Consider the following 19,530-nt stretch of genomic DNA (forward strand, 5'->3'; position numbering starts at 1 on the left):
TCTGACCCCACTTCTACCTGTGTGCATCAGTAGCCACATCAGTCATTCTTGATGGCCACATCTGGGAATCCAAGGCCTAGCAAAGGGGATGGGGAACCTGTGACCCTCCAGATGTTGTTGGACTCAACTCCCATCAGCCCCCTCAAGCATGGTCAACTGTCAGGGATGGTGGGAGTTGTACTGGAGGGCAACAAGTTCTCCAACCCTGACCTAGCAGCTTCTGCTATATGACCACTTCATGTTAAATCAATTCCACCAGGGCCCTGCTGCTGCGTAAAATAGCAGGGTAGACATACTCTGGGGTGAGTTGCAAGATAAGATTTGAGCAGACAAAGAAACAAGACAGTATGGCACAGACAGCAATGCCTTTTTGGCTTTTATTCACACACACACAGAAGCCACCCTGGTTAGGGCAGATTGCGTGTAACAGATATGCCAATGTAGCTACCTCATCTGACCCCCCTTTAGGCAACTCCTCCCCTGTTATACTTTACACTGTTATTGCTTTGTGGAAGAGTAACAGAAATCAGAATGGGAATCCATTCCTTTGGCATCTTAAGCGTTGCTGTTTGTGTCCAAAGTTAGCAAGGAAGAGATTCTCCTAAGGAAGCCTTGAGGCATACAGTATTGTGCTTCCCACAGTCAAGCACTGCTGGGAAGGAACAGCCATAGGAAGTGGTGCTCCAGGCACTACGTCAGAGCTAGGCAGGGGTAGCCAAGAGTCTTTGAAGCACATGGGTGAGCACGAAGAATTGGGGTTACCTAATGGGATGGCAGGCGGGGGGCGGTCGAAGAGAGAAAAATGGTGCTTCACTGGCAAGTGTTGTAGATTTGAATCTGCTGATTGATGTCTCCCAAGATGACCCTCATCTTGGCTTCCAGCCCATCCAGTTGGGCTGCTTTCTCTTGCAGCAGCCTCTCATTGTCTCCATATGTTTCTTCCAATGCTGAATTAGGAATGGGAGGAGGCATGGGGTTAGGAATGGATGAGGAAAATTACAACAACACAATGGAGAAGAGTTAAGGAAATGGGAGCTTCTGCTGGCCTATCCCTGATTCCCACGTCTGAGCAGCCAGTTCCATTTTTGTCTCTCTTGCAGTTCCAGACAAGGGTTTGCTTGCATCCGATAAAGTTGTTCTGTTTGTGCAAGGACTTGTTTGTGCAAGGTTGCAAACTGTTTTTAATAATGTATTTTATAGCGCCCTGGAACCTACTGGTGAAGGGCGGGTAATAAATTTGACAACAACAATGGAACTTCCACTCCCTCTCTCCCTGTTCTTCTCCCCCCCCCAAAAAAAAATATGCTCAGAGGGTTTGGGGAACCTCTAAAATAGATTTCTGAGGGGGGAGAGGAGGAGAGAAAGTTCTATTGCACAGGAGGAAGTCCTTTAGGATGCACACCTTAACGTGGTGAGGGGAGTTGAGAGTGCTGAAGAAGCCAAGAGCAATGCTGTCAGGAATCTAAACCAAGAGGCTAAACTCTTAGCAGGGGCACCCAAGGCGGAATGGTCAAAGCTGAGAAACCAGACTAAGATGCATCCAAACTCAGAGGAAGGCAATGGTAAACCACCTCTGAATACCTCTTACCACGAAAACCCTATGAACAGAGTATCCAGAATGCAACACGAGATAGTACTGGAAGATGAGACCCCCCAGGTCAGAAGGCACTCACTGAGCTACTGGGGAAGAACAAAGGACAAGTACAAGTAGCGCTGTGACTAATGACGCGGCTGGGTCAAACCCAAAAGGAAGCCCAGAGGCTGATGCACACAGATGCGAAAGGAGAGTCCGGAGTTGTACGACGCACACAATAGGAATATGGAATGTGAGAAGCATGAACCAGGGAAAGTTAGAAATTGTCAAGCAAGAAATGGAACGTATCAACGTTACAATGGACAGGAATGGGACATTTTCAATCAAGCAGCTACAAAATATTTTATGCAGGAAATGAGAAATCGAAGAAACGGGGTTGCTTTAATAGTGAGAAGTGATGTAACAAAAGCAATTAGGAGCTACAATGCAAGGTCTAAGCGACTGATATCAATGAGATTAAACGGGAAACCTATTAACATAACCATCATCCAAGTCTACACTCCAACGTCAAACGCAGAAGAAGAAGAATTGGAGAGATTTTATGCAGAAGTACAGGAGGAAATTGATCACGCACCAAAACAAGATATAATGGTAATCATGGGGGACTGGAATGCAAAAGTAGGGAACAAAGAAGAACTAGGAATTGTGGGGAAATGGGGCTTAGGAGACAGAAATGAAGCAGGAGGAAGACTTATTGAATTCTGTGAAGCCAATAATTTGCTTCTTGCCAACACATTTTTTGAGCAACCAAAAAGATGACTGTACACATGGACATCACCAGATGGTCAATATAGGAATCAAATTGATTATATAACTGGAAACAGAAGATGGAAAAGTTCCATACTTTCTGTGAAAACAAGACCAGGAGCAGACTGTGATACAGATCATGAACTGGTCGTATCGAAAATCAGAGTAAAGCTAAAGAAGAAGAACAAAGCAATCATAATGCCAAAATACAATTTAACTAACATCCCAGAAGAATATAAAGATCAAATAAGGAACAGATTTGAGGCTTTAAACTTAGTTGACAGAGAACCAGAAGAACTATGGACTGAAGTCAGAGACATTATCAGGGAAGAATGCAAAAAGACAATACCTCTAGTTAACAAGAGAGAAAAACCTCAATGGATGACTGAAGAAACTCTTAAAATGGTTAAAGAGAGAAGGAAAGCAAAAGGAGATAGAAACACAGTCAGAACCCTAAATGCGACTATACAACGACTAGTATGCAGGGACAAAGAAAGCTATTACAATAGTTATTGTATAGAAATAGAAGAGGACAACCAAAAGGGAAGAACAAGAGCCCTATTCCAAAAGATTAGAGAAATTAAAGGGAAATTTAAACCATGAACAGGGATGTTGAACAATCAACAGGGGAACACACTGACTGACCGAGATGAAATAAAAGGAAGATGGAAGCAATACACTGAAGAACTCTATAAAAGAGATGCCAGGATAACAGATTCATTCATGGAGGAACTGTATGATGAAGAACCAGAAATATTAGAATGCAAGGTGAAAGCTGCTCTTAAAATACTTGGAAGAAACAAATCACCAGAAATAGATGGCATACCAATAGAGTTGCTACAAGCAACTGAGACTGAGTCTGTCCAAATTTTGACAAAAATCTGTCAATAAATATGGAAAACTAAACAATGGTTCACAGACTGGAAGCATTCAGTATATATCCCAATTCCAAAGAAAGGGGATCCCAGAGAATGCAGTAATTATCAAACTATTGCCTTAATATCCCATGCAAGCAAAGTAATGCTCAAGATTCTACAACAAAGGCTCTTACCATATATGGAGCGAGAAATGCCAGATGTCCAAGCTGGATTTAGAAAGGGAAGAGGTACCAGAGATCATATCGCAAACATACGTTGGATAATGGAATGAACCAAGGAATTTCAGAAGAAAATCACTCTGTGCTTTATAGATTACAGCAAAGCCTTTGACTATGTAGATCATGAAAAACTATGGATTGCTTTAAAAGAAATGGGGGGTGCTACAGCATCTGATTGTCCTGATGCGCAACCTATACTCTGGACAAGAGGCTACTGTAAGGACAGAATATGGAGAAACTGATTGGTTCCCAATAGAAAAGGGTGTGAGACAGAGGTGTATTTTATCACCCTACTTGTTTAATCTATATGCAGAACATATCATACGGACAGCGGGATTGGACTAAGATGAAGGTGTGAAAATTGGAGGGAGAAACATCAATAATTTAAGATATGCAGACAATACCATACTACTAGCAGAAACCAGTAATGATTTGAAATGAATGCTGATGAAAGTTAAAGAGGAAAGCAAAAAAGCAGGACTACAGCTGAATGTCAAAAAGACTAAAGTAATGACAACAGAAGATTTATGTAACTTTAAAGTTGACAATGATAGTCATTAACCAAAATGGAAACAATAGTCAAGAAATCAGAAGGCTAGGACTGGGGAGGAAAGCTATGAGAGATCTAGAAAAGTTCTCAAATGCAAAGATGTATCACTGAGCACCAAAGTCAGGAACATTCAGACGATGGTATTCTCGATCTCTATGTATGGATGTGAAAGTTGGACAGTGAAAAAAGCGGATAAGAGAAAAATCAACTCCTTTGAAATGTGGTGTTGGAGGAGAGCTTTGCGCATACCATCGATTGTGAAAAATAATAGCAACTTGGTGTTAGAACAAATTAAACCAGAACTGTCACTAGAAGCTAAAATGATGAAACTGAGGTTATCATACTTTGGACACATAATAAGAAGGCATGATTCACTAGAAAAGGCAATAATGCTGGGAAAAACAGAAGGGAGTAGAAAAAGAGGAAGGCCAAACAAGAGATGGATTGATTCCATAAAGGAAGCCACAGACCTGAACTTACAAGATCTGAACAGGGTGGTTCATGACAGATGCTCTTGGAGGTCGCTGATTCATAGGGTCGCCATAAGTCGTAATCGACTTGAAGGCACATAACAACAACAACAAGTCCTTGCACACACGTACAACACAAAAGAACCTGCAGTGGGCATTCCCTTTGGGCAAGAGAATTGCCCCCCCCGTCTCCCCCATAAAGAATGTTTGTGTCACTTCTTGATACATAATCTAGCCTTCCTGCTGGACACCCCAAGCGCCAAGAGAGCTGCAGGGAAGGTGGATGTGTGTGTGTGTGCGTGCATATGTGTGTGTATGCATGCACACGCATATGTGTGCCAGGTCTGTGGCTTGGCTTCAGCGATCATAGATCCTGGGCAGTTGCCTGGCTTGGCTGGAGGGTGGCATTGGCCATGAAAGCAACATCAGCTAAGATAGGGCTCCTCCTGCTGTTTTAGGAGCAGCAAAGCAATAATCGCAAGTTTCCTGCAGTGCTAAAATTCCCAGCATACCGAATTCTCTGCAAGATACTGGATTCTGAAAAGGAGAATGCACACAGCTCTGCCCTCCCCCTCCTAAAATCCTACTTCTCTGGGAAGTTTGCCTCTCTACCCCCTCCCACCCCCGGCAGAAGACTTTACTCCCATTTCCCCACAACAATCTCCTCTCTTTTCCCATCCCTGGGACTTTATCCTCTTTCCCCTGCAATATCCAAGATTGGTGCATTCTCTGTTTGTGAGTCCTCTAACCCAAGTGTGTCATTTAGCACAAAATGGGAAACTTTCAGAATGTCTGTTTTCTAAATAAAAATGGTTCTTCAGGTTTCTGTCCTGCATGATGCAATGAGACAGACTAGAATGGAAATGTGTGGATAGTCTGATGAAATTCCGTCTATACTGTGGAATTCATTGCCTCTGTAGATTAGGCAGGCTTCTTCTGTGTTTTGTTTCAGACACCAGCTCAAAACATTTTTATTTACACAAGCTTGCCCTGCCATGTGACCCAGTTTTATGTTCTTCTGAGCTTTGCCTTTTTAGGTTTTAATTTTGATTTTATGTACACCACTTTGAGAAGGTCTTTTTTCTTAACTTAGCAGTATAGAAATTTGGGCATACGTAAGATAAATAAGCAAGCTCAGACACCAAAAGGGAGGCCTTCCATTAATTAAATGGCAGGGTTTCAGGTCTTCATGTATCGCCCTGCTCTGCTCTTACCTTCTCTCAGTCTTTATTATCTTTCTTTCCCCACTTCCACTATCCCCATCTGTGTGTGTGTGTGTGTGTGTGTGTGTGTGCGTGCGCGCAATTAAAAATTTGAAATTTTGGAAGTAGCATAAAAACCACATGCAAAATGTACACTTGCACTATTTAATCTGAGTGCAGAACATGGGGGGTTTGGCACAACATTTTGTGAACCCCGATTTATTTGGGAGGGATGTTACACATACAGATGTAATATTCTTCCTCTCACCTTTGTTCTGGGCACTTACCGCTCAGCCGTTGCAGCTTGTCATGAGCATCACGTAGCAGCCCCTTGGCCTCATCTCGTAGACGCTCTGCTTTCTGCCGGGCCTGGAGTACATGCTGGGCCTTGAGTTCCACTAGATCATTCAGTGTGCGGTACTGGTCGCTCAGTGACCCATCCAGTATCTGAGATGCAGCAGGAAATAAAGGGCAAGCGCTGAGCAGGAACTGCGTGCCTTCTCTGAAATGACTTAGTGGTGGGATGGGGAACCTGTGGCCCTCCAGATGTTGTTGAACTACAGCTCCCACTATCCCTGACCACTGGCCATGCTCGTTTGGGCTAACTGTGGACAAGGAGTCCAACAATATCCGGAGGGCTACATCCCTGACTTAGTGGACAGGTTTTGTTTATGCCAATGATCCTGCTGAAGCCCTTATTTATTTATTTATAAATCGCTATCATCAACATGTGTAGTGCTTCATAGGGTGCAAGAGGACAAATCCCTGCCCTGAGGAGCTTACAATCCTAAAACATATCTGGGGCGAGAAAGGAATGTCCTCACAGATGAGACTGGCCAGTGACCATGGTTACTTTTTGGTTTGGTTTTTGCTATTTCTTGAGGCTCGTGCCCTCATCCTGTTTGTGGCATCTGGTTAACCCCTGTGAGAAACAGGATGCAAGGCTCTTATTATTTATTTACTAGTTGTTACTATTCCTGGAGTTCAGGAGCTGTTTTTTCTCTAGGCACCTTGCCTCCGTTTGTGGCACATTATGGGCTAGGCTGCATGGATGGATTGGGAGGTGGGAGTTTCTGGATGGTCAGATCTGCTCCTGAACTGGGATGGCTTTTCAACTGCTTCCTAATCAGTGGAGACTGGTGGCTCCAATGTCAGTGGGGCAGTGAATCCACTCTGGGTTTTAATTCAAACTTTCAAGGAGCTGTCCGAGGTTAGGGTCTCTACTGCTCCTAACTTCATGATTCCAGAGGAACACATTATTATCATCAGCATCATCCCTTCCTTCACCAACAGGTCTCAGGGCGGATTACAAAATTGAAATACAATATTAAAAAGAATCAAAACACATTTCAATCACAAGAATAAGGTGGGTTCTGAAAATATACTTATTGGGAGCCAAAGGCCAGATAAACAGATGCTTCTTTAGCATTTGCCAAACTGTATAGCAAAGGTGCTAGAATCACCTCTGTAAGGGAGGGAATTCCACAATTGAAGGGCTGCCACAGAGAAAGCTCTCACCCAGGCCACTATCCCCCAAACTTCTGTGGGTGGCAGAACTACCAAGAAGGCCCCCTCTGCTAATCTTAACACCCCAGAGGGTCTGTAGGGAAGATGGTCTCTTAAATATTTGGGGTCTAATTTGTTTAGGACTTTAAGCACTAATGTGAACATTTTGAACTGGGCCAGAAATGAACTGGCAACTTTGGAATTCCCTCCCCTTAAATATTAAGATAGGCGCCATCTGTGTTATCTTTTCAGCACCTACTGAAGACCTTCCTCTTTCAACAAGCCTTTTAAGCAGAGCAGTTATCCCCGTCTGCATCTGTGTTGGGATTACCTTTTTAGATGTTTTTAAAGCTTTTTTTTTTAAATACATTTTAAAATATATTTTGTTTTAATATGTTTTTAAGTCTTTTGTTTTTAAGATGTTTTAGAGTGTTTTTAGTGTCTTTGTTTACTGCTCTGGGCTCCTTCTGAGAGGAAGGGTGGGATATAAATTTAATAACAAACAAACTTAGAGAGCTGAAATTGTCAGGGGCTGGTGGCTAGAGGAAAGCAGGATATCAGCCTGGCTCTGTCCATCTGCCAGAGGCTTCAGCAAGTACCCAGCTACCCTACCTCTGGTTGTTGTTACGTGGCTTCAAGTCGACTACGACTTGGCAGAAACCTTTTTATCTCTTCTTTTTTTAAAAAAAAAAAAGATTTTTTTGTAGATACGAAATAAGCAAACTACCCAATACACCGGGAGGGGGGGGGGCAGAGTTGTAAGGAGAGACATCAGCAAAATCTCTAATTCTCTTTGACAGGTAAAAACTACCGTATTTCCCCCCTGTTTTACATAACAAGCCTCCAGTCTCAAAAAGCGGGCTGAAGTCCATCTTAAGGCACAGCTGCCTCTTGGCACTGACTGTTGTGGGGAATGTTTGGGGTAAGAAGCATTTCTCCTGCCATCTTTGTTTTGGTTTGAGTGCCTAAGAAGATTAGCCTTGCCGATTTCTCCCATTTATTGAATACTTTATCAGGAACCACAAATACTTGGAGAAACTGAAGCCAGACACTATTTTTTCAAGCTGAGCTACCTCACAGGGTTGTTGTGAGGAAAATTGGGTGAAGCGATTCTGGGGTGAGGCTGGGCTCATTGGGGGAACAGCAAGATAAAAGATAAAATAAAATAAATACATTTAATTAATGTGCCGCAGTCATCCTGGAACGTTTAGTAATAGCAATGGGAGTTTGTTGTGATTTCTCATAATTTAAGAGACAGTAGGATGAAATTGACAAGACTGAATTGCTGGAGCCACTCAAACAAAAGCTAATACAGCAGTGTCACTGAAAGAGCAAGGCTAAGAGGATACATGAAGTACCAGCAGAAGAATGTGAAGAGTTTCCAAGTATCAATTTACACCGACAATACTTGATTTGCATTATTTACTGCAAGCTGCCTTGAGTTGGTACAACAAAATGTGGTAGAAAATCTTCTAAAACAAAAACAAAATAAAACCCAATTGAAACTGTGACGTGCATAGCCACCCATTTGGACCACGTGCATACAACGCAGTGAGGATGCCCCCTTTGCCCACCTTCTCAATCCCAGCTTAGACCCAGGAGGCAACTGGCATCCGTCTCTGCCAGACTCCTAGAGTTCATTCAGCCCAGCCTCAAGTACCTGTTCAGCTTCGCCAGCTCGCTCCCTGGCAGCACTGGCTGTCTCCTCAGCTCGAGTGGCGGCCAAGCTGTTGTTGGCCCGTTTCATCTTGAGGGCATCCACCTGCCTGTCAAGGTGACCCACACGTTCCATGGCTTCAGCCAGCTGGCCCTCAGCATTTGCCGTCTGCTGCCGGATCTGACGTGAGAAGGAAGGCAAGAGGATGAGATGGTAATAATACTGATGAATAAATTTATTACCTGCCCTTCACCTGCTTGTCCCAGAGTGGGTTACAACAGTTTAAAATTCAATATGGTATAGTTTATTGTAAGAAGGTTCACTGTTTCTCATAATTGTGGGAGCATCTCCTCATCCAATACAGAGTGCTAACCTCCCCAAGGATCTAGGGCCCAGACCTGAGACAAGGATGTAGAGGACACCACCTTGGATCAGGAGGAGAATGTGCCCTCTGAACCAGCCTTTGATGTCCCTGCATCCTTGGACATTCCATCACCACCTCTCTGGCATGGAGAGATTACATTATCATTTTCAGACACTGAGGGCTCCAGCTTCGAGGCCACAACAGAACCGCAGTAGAACCTTGCACACATTGCTGGAATCCACAACTTCTTAAATTGGCTTGGCTCCTTTCAGATTAGAGGCTCCACTCATCCAGGGTTGGACTAGGTGTTCAAAAGAAGCTGCAAGCCTATTTAAGGCTCAGGTTGAGAGAGTTGGAGCAACATTCAAGCCTGCATTATCTGACTTTCAGCCTAGGTATTACTTGGAACTATCTATGGTGCTGCTCACCTTGGTTCTTTGCTTTTTGGACTTTGACCTCTGCTTTGCCCAGCCTTGTTTATTCATGTCTTGCCCTCTGCTGTGTTTGACCTTGCCTTGCTGGAACCTGCCCCGTGCTTGACTGCATTCTGCTTCTTGTACTAGTGATATGTGATCTGGTGTCCCTGGGCTATATGTTAGCACAAGCCACCACTTGGCTAGAACCTCTTCCCCCAGCTGGGACAGAAGAGGATTCAGTGCTTCAATAAGACCACCACCACTCATTGCTGAGACCAGGAAAAAGAAAGGGTGGACAGAAGGGGCAAAGTGCATTTCTGGGTGGGTAAGCTTTGTCCCACATCATGTGTATGTATGTATAATGGAGGGAAGCAACCCTTTGGTACTGCATTCCCAAGTACTGTGATATGCAGCTGGAGATAAAAATGGCTAAGGGTTACACTGTTGAGCGAGATCTTTTACAGATAACAACACAAGGAAATATATTTTTGCCTGTGGTCCTATGGCCATTCAGTTCTCTGTGTGAAGCCTCTCACTCCCTTCTGCCTGTCATGATATTCTCTATGCTAGAACAGGCTCCCCTTCTGTGATGGCACAGGCTGCAGCTTGTACCCTGAGTGGGAAAGAAGACAACCAAACCAGTCAAGCTGACCCCTTAACTTTGCTGCTGCTGCTACTGCTGGCTCCACCAAACAGCTCTTTTGTTTTCTGGACTTTAAACTGTCCACCCTACTCCCAATACTATGTAGAGTGGTATGGCAATTAGATGTACAGTGAATAACAAGGACCAAATTCTTCCAGAACAAGTTATGGTTTTACTTAAGGTTTTTAGTAAGGCAACCGGATAAAACAGTGTGAGAAACTGAATTTAGGAAAAAGTAATTTTACAGTTTGATAAGTAACTCAGAAGAGCAAATGAAACAATAAACAGATATATCTATTCTAGACGGTCTCCCTAACCAAGCCAATACTTATATACATTTGTACTCCTCAGTTCAGCTTCTGGGTCTCTTCATGATCCTCTCCTGCAGGACCATCTTAAAGAGTTTCAGCTCCTCAACTTTCTGACTCCATAGCTTTCCCCCCCTTCAGTTCTGCAAGCAACTACCTTATTTTCCAACTCAACTTATATACAATATTTTCACTCCCTCTCATCATCACAAAATTACAGTGTAATCCCTTCCCTCTGATCCTTACCTAACCAAATGCAATTTTTAAAAACTCTCTCCAATGGAGCATTTTATTTAAAAAATTAACAGGAGAGATAGAATATGCACCCTGACAACCGGAGTTAAAATAATGGCATGTCTGGACACATTCTGGCATGCAGGACAAATAGGTAAGCAGAAGCACGTCTGAAAATGAAGGCCAAAGTACAGTGGCAAAAAGCACAAAGCTGGCAGAAGAAGGTAACCAGAAATCTCAATTCAAATTACAAAATTAAAATGAGTTGTAGGAAAATTGGACAAACACACTAGGATCACTAGCAGGGAAGGTGGGAGGATTAACAGAAAAGGTAGAAGCAACCGCTACCACAGCTAATGAAGCCTTGGACCTGGGGCTGCAATAGCAAAGGCAGTTTAAAAAACAACATCGTGGTGGACTCAGGAGTGAAAGATCTTGAAAACCAAAGCTGATTACAAAATCTGCATGTGCATAGGATTAAAGAATCAGCAGAGGATTGTGATCTAATTGTCTTCTTGATCAGGTGGCTATCGGAGCAGTTTCCTGTTTTTGCAAATTTGAGCTGAGAACATAGAGTGCACAATGAGATAGTCCCAAAGCCAAGAAGCATTTTGACTTATTTTATTTATTGTGCCTTCAAGGATGACATACTAAGAGCAGGAACAATAACATCACCTTTGAAGAAACCAAAGTATCACTTTACTAGGGTCTGAGCTCAATTACGTTGCAGAAATGCAGGGATTTGCAATACTGCACCGAGCAATTACAAGCAGCCAGTATTAAAAACAAGTGGGGCTTTCCCTTTAACCTAGTCATCCTCCCAGTTAACACTGCACATTCCGTCATTCCACACAAGGAGACTAGAAAACTATTGGCACTGAAAAACATGGACCCTGGTGACAATGGCAATGAATCAGAGAAAGAAAGGACAGACAGAAAATAAAGGCAGCTAAAAGCACAGGAGCTCAAAGAAAATTAAATGGACACTAGCTAAATAGAAATCTAAAGGTAAAATAGGACTAATGCAAAAGGCTGGGAAGAGGAGCAGAAGGAAAGGATGGGATATCCTCACTCTAACTTTATTTTGGCCTGCCTCTGTATATAAGGCAGCTATGTTCCAGGAGTTCTCTATGTATATAATGGTATGTTTTTGATAGGGCTGGGGAGCACTGCATGCAGTGGTGAGGCTTACCCTGTTAACAACGTTCTCGGTGTTATAGATGTCACTGGCTGCATTGCGAATGGCTCTCTCGGCAGCACTTTGGGCACGTTGAGCATCATCAAGAGCCTTCTTCACAGTTTCAGCTGCATTCTTTACGCCCTCTGCTCGAGTACTGGAGAGAGAAAATTGCTGTAAGTATGAGCACAGACCTATGTTCACTAGCAGTCCTAATGCTCCAATGGCCACTAGCAGAAACGACAAATTCATGGGAGCCATGGATCTATTGGCAGCTATTAATCATTATCACTAAGTGGAACCTCCATCTTCAGGTACAGTGTACTCCCCCCCCTTCCTGAGATCTGTGTCAAGCCCTCTCTTTGGATGTTTTTAAAAAAGACCCCTGAAGACTAATTTGGCTCATTTAGCTTCTTCCTTAATGCTTTTATTCTGACCACTTATGTCCCCTACTGTTAGTTATTTGTTTTATATTGCATTGATTTTGAAACGCTAACTGTGGACTCTGTTCTGAAAGGCAGGGGGAAAACTGGTTTTTAAAAAGAATATTTCAAATTATTTATTTAGCTATTTTTTAACCATCCATTGACCACACTGTAAACAATATGCAACAATAAAAGATTAGAACAATAAAATCAATACCAATAATCATACAAAAATTAACACGTACCATAAAATCATTTTTTTAAATTGTGTTTAAAGCCCAGCTAAAATTCAATAGTTCCAAAGGCTAAAATACATGGGCAAAACATTCCAAACTATAGGAACACAGCATACTTTACACCGGAGTTGGTATAATGTACCCCACTCCAAACTCCATTCAGGACTGGGAATATTGCTGGCTGAGCTGGGCTGAGCCTGGCAAAGGGAAAACAAACCTTTAAAGTTGAGTTTGACTTAAACCATCCTTTTTGCCAGTGTAACTTTGCTTGGATTGCTAGTCATGTGACCGAGCTGAACAGAGTTGGGAATAGGGGTAAGACTCCCCCTGCCCCATCCCCACAACTCCCCTAGAATGCCCCTTTTTCGGGACTTACCCCAGCCTTGACTGAGCCGGCTTCGGCTGAGCCAGGATGGAGGACTTATGCCAGCATATCTCCAGCTGAGCTGGGATGAGCAACTTCAGCCGACGTAGCCCCAGCTAATTCCAAACTCTGCTCATCCCTGTGGAGCTTGGGTTTGGATTGCTCCCTAAATGTAGAAGCGGCCTGAGACTATTAAAAAGCTCTCCACCTGGTGCCAAAAAGAATGCCAAGGTCATACAACAGGTGAGGGTGGTTTCTCTCATGCCTTGCCTGCTTGTGAGGTTCCTAGGGTATCTAGCTTTCTGGGATAAGGCAGCTTTGTATATTCCTAGAGTAGAATCAGAGTTGGAAATGACCTCAAAGGACATCTACTCCAACCCCTGACAGTTCAGGAAATCAACTGCTACAGCATCCCTGACAGAACAGGATATACAGCCTCTGATTAAAAAACGTCAATGAAATAGAGCCAACCACACTGAAGGAAAGAGTCTACCATCTTCTAAGGCAGACTGTTCCACTGTCAAACTCATAACATCAGGAAGTTCTTCCTAATGTTAAGCTAAATACCTTTTCTTGTAATGTGAACCCATTGGTTTGGATTCTACCCCCTGGAGCAATAGAAAATAAATTTGTTCCATCATCTGTGTCACAGCCATTCAAAATATTTGAAGATGGCTATTGTATTGCTTCTCTCTTCTCCAAGATGGCTTTGGGAGTAACAATTTTGGCTCTATTGCCTTGCCCTGAAGTCTGAACGGCAGTCACCCTCTCCTCCTCATGTCCACTCCTTCCCACACTCACTTGGCACGGCGTGCATCTTGCAGTAGCTGTCCTGCCACACGTACATCCCCTGCTGTTTGGTCCAAGATGGCATCCACATTGGCCAGGCTACTGACACGTTTTTTGATCTCCTCAGCAAGATGGTGGATCTGTGCAGGGGATGCTGGGATGGAGAGTTCCAGCACACGGGAGGCCACCAGTGCAATGCTGTCAGGATCAGCCCCCTCAACTGTGTGAGGGATGGGGTCAGTTAGTAGTGTGAACTGGGAGAATGACATTTCCTTGTGGTCCACAAAACCCATCCTAAGTGTCCCTCTGCCCCCTCTTCTTTCATCCCTGCCTGAATCCCCTCCCCCATGCACACACATCACCTCAAGCTATTGGGTACTGCATAACAAATCCTGATTATGGCTTTTGTTCCAAGAGAGGGAGGAATTGGTTTTTTAAAAAAATTGTGAGCTGGTTTAGGAGCTTTGCTCGGTCGCAGAGCAAAATATCCTCACCCCGCCAAGAAAAATGCAACAAGAATGGGGCCCAGTCTATCTCTCTCTCTCCTGCCCCCACCCCCGCTATTCAAGAGGAAAATGCTTTTTTTTTTTTTTTAAGAACTAGAGCACAGAACTCTGGGGTATTCCACATAGCCTCACTGCCACTACCAAAGGCCCACTTCCTATGTTGTGCAAAACGGACCTCCTGATAAGATGGTATCTGCAGGACGCCCTCACCTGCAGAGCATAGTTATCAACTGGGTATATAAGAGGTAAGACAATCTTTCAAGTATTCTGGTTCCAAGTTGTATAAGGCTTTGTACACCAAAACCAGAACCCTGAACTTAGCCTGGTAGCTAATGGGCAGCCAGTGCAATTCTTTCAGCAATGGGGTGACATGTTGGCAATATCCTGCCCCAGTGAACAGTCGCACTGCTGTATTTCGCACCAGCTCCAGCTTCCGGACCAACCTCAAAGGCAGTCCCACATAGAGTACATTACAGTAATCCAGTCTGGAGGTTACCAGTGCATGGATAACAGTAGTCAGGCTATCCTGGTCCAGAAACAGCCATAGCTATCTTACCAGCCAAAGCTGGTAAAAGGCACTCCTAGCCACTGAGGTCACCTGGGCCTCTAGTGACAAAGATGGATCCAGGAGCACCCTCAGACTACAAACTTGCTCTTTCAGAGGGAGTACAACCCCATCCAAAGCAGGCAACCGACCAATTATCCAAACTCGGGAACCACCAACCCACAGCACCTCCGTCTTGCTAGGATTCAGACTCGGTTTATTGGCCCTCATCCAGGCACCAGTCAAAGGCTTGCAGAGCCTCTCCCAATTCAGATTTTACAGAGAAATAGAGCAGGGTATCATCAGCGTACTGCTGAAACCTCACCCCAAATCTCCTGATGACCGCTCCCAAGGGCTTCATACAGACGTTAAACAGCACTGGGGATAAGATGGTACCTTGTGGCACCCCAGAGCACAACTGCTAGGGGGCCAAAAGACAATCACCCAATGCTATTCTCTAAAAACAACCTGGGAGGTAGGATTGGAACCACTGTGAAACAATGCCTCCAATACCCATCTCACCAAGTTGGCCCAGAAGGATACCATGGTCAATAGTATCAAAACCTGCTGAGAGATCAAGTAAAAGTAACAGGGTCGCACTCCCCCTGTCCTTCCCTCGATAAAGGTCATCCATCAAGGTGACCAAGGCCGATTCAGTCCCATAAGCAGGCCTGAACCCAGACTGGAATGGGTCAGGAAAATCTGTTTCATCTAAGAGTACTTGCAATTGCTGCGCCACAACCCTCTCAATCACTTTCCCTAAAAAAGACGCATTTGCGGGTGGTAGTTGTTGCAAACCAATGAGTCCAGAGTGGGCTTTTTCAGGAACAGTTGGATCACCGTTTCTTTCAGGGCAGCTGGAACCATTCCCTCCCGCAATGATGCATTGACCACACCTTGGATCCACTTGGTCAAATCCCCTCGGCAAGCTTTAATAAGCCAAGAAAGGCAAGGGTTGGGAGGACACATTGCTGGCCGCATCATTGCAAGCACCTTGTCCATGTCATCAGGCCGCATCAAACCAATCCCAAGAAGTTGCAGCAGACATTGCACTGGACACCCCACTGAGGACTACGCTAGATGTGGATGGGGCATCAAGACTGCTACAGGGGCGAACAACTTTACCTTCAAAGTGCCTTGCAAAAAAGTCACAGTGGAATTGATATCAACAGACCCCTGACAATATGGAAATGCTCCACTGGACCGCTAACTGGAGGATAAAATGGTGGCAGAGAAGTGGGCCTTTTTTGCCACCCTCACCGCAACACAGTAGGCACGGTTTTGATATTTTACTCGTGCCTGATCAGCCTCACAGTACGTATTTTGCCACTTGCACTCTTGCTGTTGTCTAACCTGTTTCATTGCCCTTAGCTCACTGGTGTACCAAGGTGCAAACTGAGTTCCACAATGCTGGAGAGGACGTTCAGGAGCAACCATGTCAAGGGCCCGACATGCCTCATTGTTCCACAGTGTGACATAGGCTTCAACAAGGTCACCTGCTCTATCTACTGGGAACTCCCCCAGGGCATTCAGGAATCCAGTGGATTCCATTAGTCTCTGGGGCCGGACCATCTTAATCTGTCCACCATCCCTGCACGGAAGGATCAGAGCCATAAGTCTAAACTTCACCAGGAAGTGGTCTGATCATGACAGTGGGGTGACATCCACCCCCCTTTCTCCAGACCACCCCTTCCTCCATCTGGAGCAAAAACCAAGTCAAGGGTGTCCCCTGTCCTACACACCTGGCCAGTGACAACTTGAGACAACCCCATGGTCATCATAGAGGTCATGAAGTCCCGAGCCGGAACACTAGAGGCAGCCTTAGCATGGACATTGAAATCACTCAGAACTATTGTTCTGGGCTCCTCCAGTATCACAGCCAAGATGGTCTCTGCAGAGAAGCTGCCAGGCAGCAGGGTGGGTAGTACACCAGCAGTGACTCTAGTTTACTGTCTCCTTGGCCTAACAAATCAGGCTCAGCTTACACTGAGGATAGTCTAGGAATCTTGGAGGTCTCTTCTCTATCTGTTTTAACCCCATTCAAACCCAACCAAAGTTCGAGTTGCATTTCCAACACCTCTAGCATGTTCAATACACAGGATGTTGGTACAAACAAGAGAAGGACTGTCATCGTCACACCCAGCTGGGGAGCTTTCCAGAGGCATCTAGCATGGTTTAATGTTTATATTTCCTCCTGTTAAACATGGCCTCCTGCAAAGGAAGCCTACAAATCCTAACGCCCTGCTAAGGGGAAGGGTCATAGCTCAGTGGCAGAGCACTTGCATTGTATGCAAAAGGTGTCAGGCTCAATCCCCGGCATTCATTCATTCATTCATTCATTTATTACACTTATATCCCACCTTTCCTCCAAGGAGCTCAAGGTGGCTTGGAAATGCTCCTGTAGGAAACCCTGGAATCTGTGTTGATAATAACTAAACAAAACAGATCAATAGCTGGGCATCGTCTAAAGCAGGGGTGGATACTGCTGCAGCCTATTAGAGGATGGCTTACAGAAAAACTGGAAAGGGAAAGAGAGATTCTTAAGGAGGGGATTGATTGGGGGAGCTGGGGCAGGGCTACAGAAAAGTTTGAAAGCATTTGGACAGTGCTTGGTATATTTGCAGATGAACTGCTGTCATGCAAAATGCAGGACACTGATCCCTTACATATCTCTCTTTTCTGGGGCTACTCATTCTCACACCCTGCTAGCAGAATCCAGATTTCCATACATTTCCCCCACCCCACCCCCAACTTTCACTTGCCCAGGCCATGTCTTGCCAAAAATGAAATTAAAAACCACAAAATTAGTTTACAAACTTAATTTGTTTTGAAACAAAATAACTCATATATGAACCTCTACTGTTTAATCAGCATAATTTATCCTAACCACAACATATTTTTGGGAGTTTCTACAGAATGTGAACATATTGATGACAAATCCAGAGTTCTTTTTAAAAAATGCCTCAATTCAGAGAGGCTACACCGGCATAACTGCAATCTGTGACTGAGTCTACTGATGTTATGATGTATAGGTTCTAATTAAAAAAAAATTACTGGAAGTCTTAAATTGTATATGAAGTATTTTACGTGAGCTATCATGAGAAACCTCTTTTTAATACATTTAATGGAATAAAATAAGGGAGGACAGTCTGATCCTGCACTTACGATTCAAGAATCCTTTGATTTGCTGGATGAGGTCCCGCAGTTCCTTGTTAGACCGCTCTAGCCGAGCTTTGGTGGCATTGGCATTGTCCAGAGCAGCCTGTGCTCTCTGCTTTGCCTCACCTGCCCGTGCCTTAGCCTCAGCCACCTGCCAATAACACATCAGATTCCCTGTTCAGCCAGCAGGGGGCAGCAAATGCACAGGGATGCAGCAGACACTCCAGTTCCAGAAATAAATCCAGAGCTCCATTTACTGCCTTGAGAACCATTTCCTGGCATATGTGCTGGGCCTCAGGCCAGAGCCAGCCTAAAAGTTTTTTGGGGGGGGGGGTTATAAAAAAAAAGTAGGGCGGGACAGTATCTTTTCTGTAATAATTTTATTTATTATTTATTTATTTATTTATTTAATTTGTATCCTGCCCTTCCTCCCAGCAGGATTTTGTAAAAATATTTGGGGGAAAGAAAAATTTAGGGGGAGTCAGCCCCCCACCCAGCCTCTCCCACCCAGCTACAGACCTGCTGGGCCTTCTGATGAAACATAATATGCACAGAACTGAAAGGCTCTGGCAGGTTACCCTACCTACATAGCAAGCTCCACAGTTCCCCTCGATGCATACCTGACGCAGCAGGATATCCACGTCAGCCACAGCACGGCGCAGCTCCCCTTCAGCGTGGCGGGCTCGGTCCAATGCATTATTGGCTGTGGCCACAGCCCCGTTGCAGTTGAGGCCCCCACAGTGATGCCTGCCATCTTCATCGCGGCAACCAGCCCCTCCACAGGGGCTGCTAGAGCAGGGGGCATCCCCTGGAGCACCACATACCTAGGGGAGAGCAGGTGGGATAATTGCTGAAACTGTACTCATATTTCACTCCCCACCAGACCCACTCCCAGTTATTTTACTTATTTATTATCATTTACATACTGCTTAATATAAGCAATCCCTAAGCCACAAGTTGGCAACCTGAGGCCCGGGGGCTGAATGTAGCCCTCAAGGCCTCTCCCTCTAGCCCTCAAAACTCTCCCCCAGCCACACCCCTCAGTGGCACTGCTTCACGTCCTAAGTGTTTTTGTTTGGCCAAAATATGTCCTTCAACTCCAGTAATAATTCTGGTTTGAGGAGCATGTGTAGAAACTAGCCCGCTGTATGAAGGTAAAATTTACACTTGTTGCTGTGCCCACTTTTATCTCTGAGGCATGTGGCCCTCAGAAAGCTGCCCAGAAGTGGTTCACAAACAAAACACACACATCAAAGTACATAAAACAAAATAAAAATGTCAAAGTAACACACTAAAATAGCAATAGAACATTAAACAGAAACACAGCAGTGTGATCTAAAAATTCTTCCAGGTTGGGCTATCCTTTTTTCCTCTGTCCAGACTAACTGGTTACATCAGGGATAGGGGAAACCTGTGACCCTCCACCTGCAGCTAGACTACAACTCCCACAATCCCTAATGTGGCCACACTGGCTGGAACTGATGGGAGATGGGGGCCCAACAATATCTGAAAGGCCACAGCAGAGTTCCCATCTCTGGCTTCT

At 44.6% G+C, this 19,530-nt stretch overlaps 1 protein-coding gene across 3 annotated transcripts in view; it reads right to left on the bottom strand.

The window, feature by feature from the left end:
* Positions 1 to 363: 363 nt before the first annotated feature.
* The window catches only part of LAMB2 (laminin subunit beta 2), a 76,515-nt gene continuing 57,348 nt past the window's right edge, over positions 364 to 19,530 (bottom strand). For all 3 annotated transcript variants that reach the window (XM_061618846.1, XM_061618847.1, XM_061618848.1), the window contains 7 exons: positions 18,608 to 18,811; positions 17,994 to 18,138; positions 13,791 to 13,998; positions 11,980 to 12,121; positions 8,826 to 9,002; positions 5,947 to 6,106; positions 364 to 947 (listed from right to left, as the gene is read on the bottom strand). In XM_061618846.1, coding sequence (XP_061474830.1) covers positions 811 to 947; positions 5,947 to 6,106; positions 8,826 to 9,002; positions 11,980 to 12,121; positions 13,791 to 13,998; positions 17,994 to 18,138; positions 18,608 to 18,811 — 1,173 coding nt within the window. In that variant the 3' untranslated portion in view covers positions 364 to 810. The remainder of the gene's footprint in view (positions 948 to 5,946; positions 6,107 to 8,825; positions 9,003 to 11,979; positions 12,122 to 13,790; positions 13,999 to 17,993; positions 18,139 to 18,607; positions 18,812 to 19,530) is intronic.

Source organism: Rhineura floridana, chromosome 3 (genome assembly GCF_030035675.1).
Source record: "Rhineura floridana isolate rRhiFlo1 chromosome 3, rRhiFlo1.hap2, whole genome shotgun sequence".
In the NCBI taxonomy this organism is placed as follows: Eukaryota; Metazoa; Chordata; class Lepidosauria; order Squamata; family Rhineuridae; genus Rhineura; species Rhineura floridana.